This window comes from Calidris pugnax, unplaced genomic scaffold (assembly GCF_001431845.1).
Source record: "Calidris pugnax isolate Ruff unplaced genomic scaffold, ASM143184v1 scaffold150, whole genome shotgun sequence".
Taxonomy (NCBI): domain Eukaryota; kingdom Metazoa; phylum Chordata; class Aves; order Charadriiformes; family Scolopacidae; genus Calidris; species Calidris pugnax.
In genome coordinates this window covers 1,721,491-1,721,691 of record NW_015091300.1, presented here as the reverse complement: position 1 = coordinate 1,721,691, position 201 = coordinate 1,721,491, and the positions used below count along the sequence as shown (strand labels likewise).

The following is a 201-nucleotide window of genomic DNA, read 5'->3' as shown; positions in this document are numbered from 1 at the left end:
CTCCTCCTCCTCGCCGCCGCCGCCGGGCGCACGGTTCCGCCAGAGCCTCCGAAGGAGCACCGAGCGTTTGGTCCTGAACATGCGGGACGTGAGGAGGGGCCCCCGGTTACAAAACGGGCATGTCGTCCGCCGCGCATGAAGGGGCCGGGAGCCGGGACGAGGCGGCGGCGGCGGCGGTGGCGGCGTCGGGGGGCAGCAGCA

The 201-nt window shown here is 74.6% G+C and overlaps 1 protein-coding gene across 1 annotated transcript in view; it reads right to left on the bottom strand.

Annotated features, from left to right (window-relative positions):
• Positions 1–187, bottom strand: part of SMAD7 (SMAD family member 7) — a 48,560-nt gene extending 48,373 nt beyond the window's left edge. Inside the window, exon 1 of the mRNA XM_014960789.1 lies at positions 1–187. Coding sequence (XP_014816275.1) covers positions 1–81 — 81 coding nt within the window. The 5' untranslated portion in view covers positions 82–187.
• Positions 188–201: the final 14 nt, after the last annotated feature.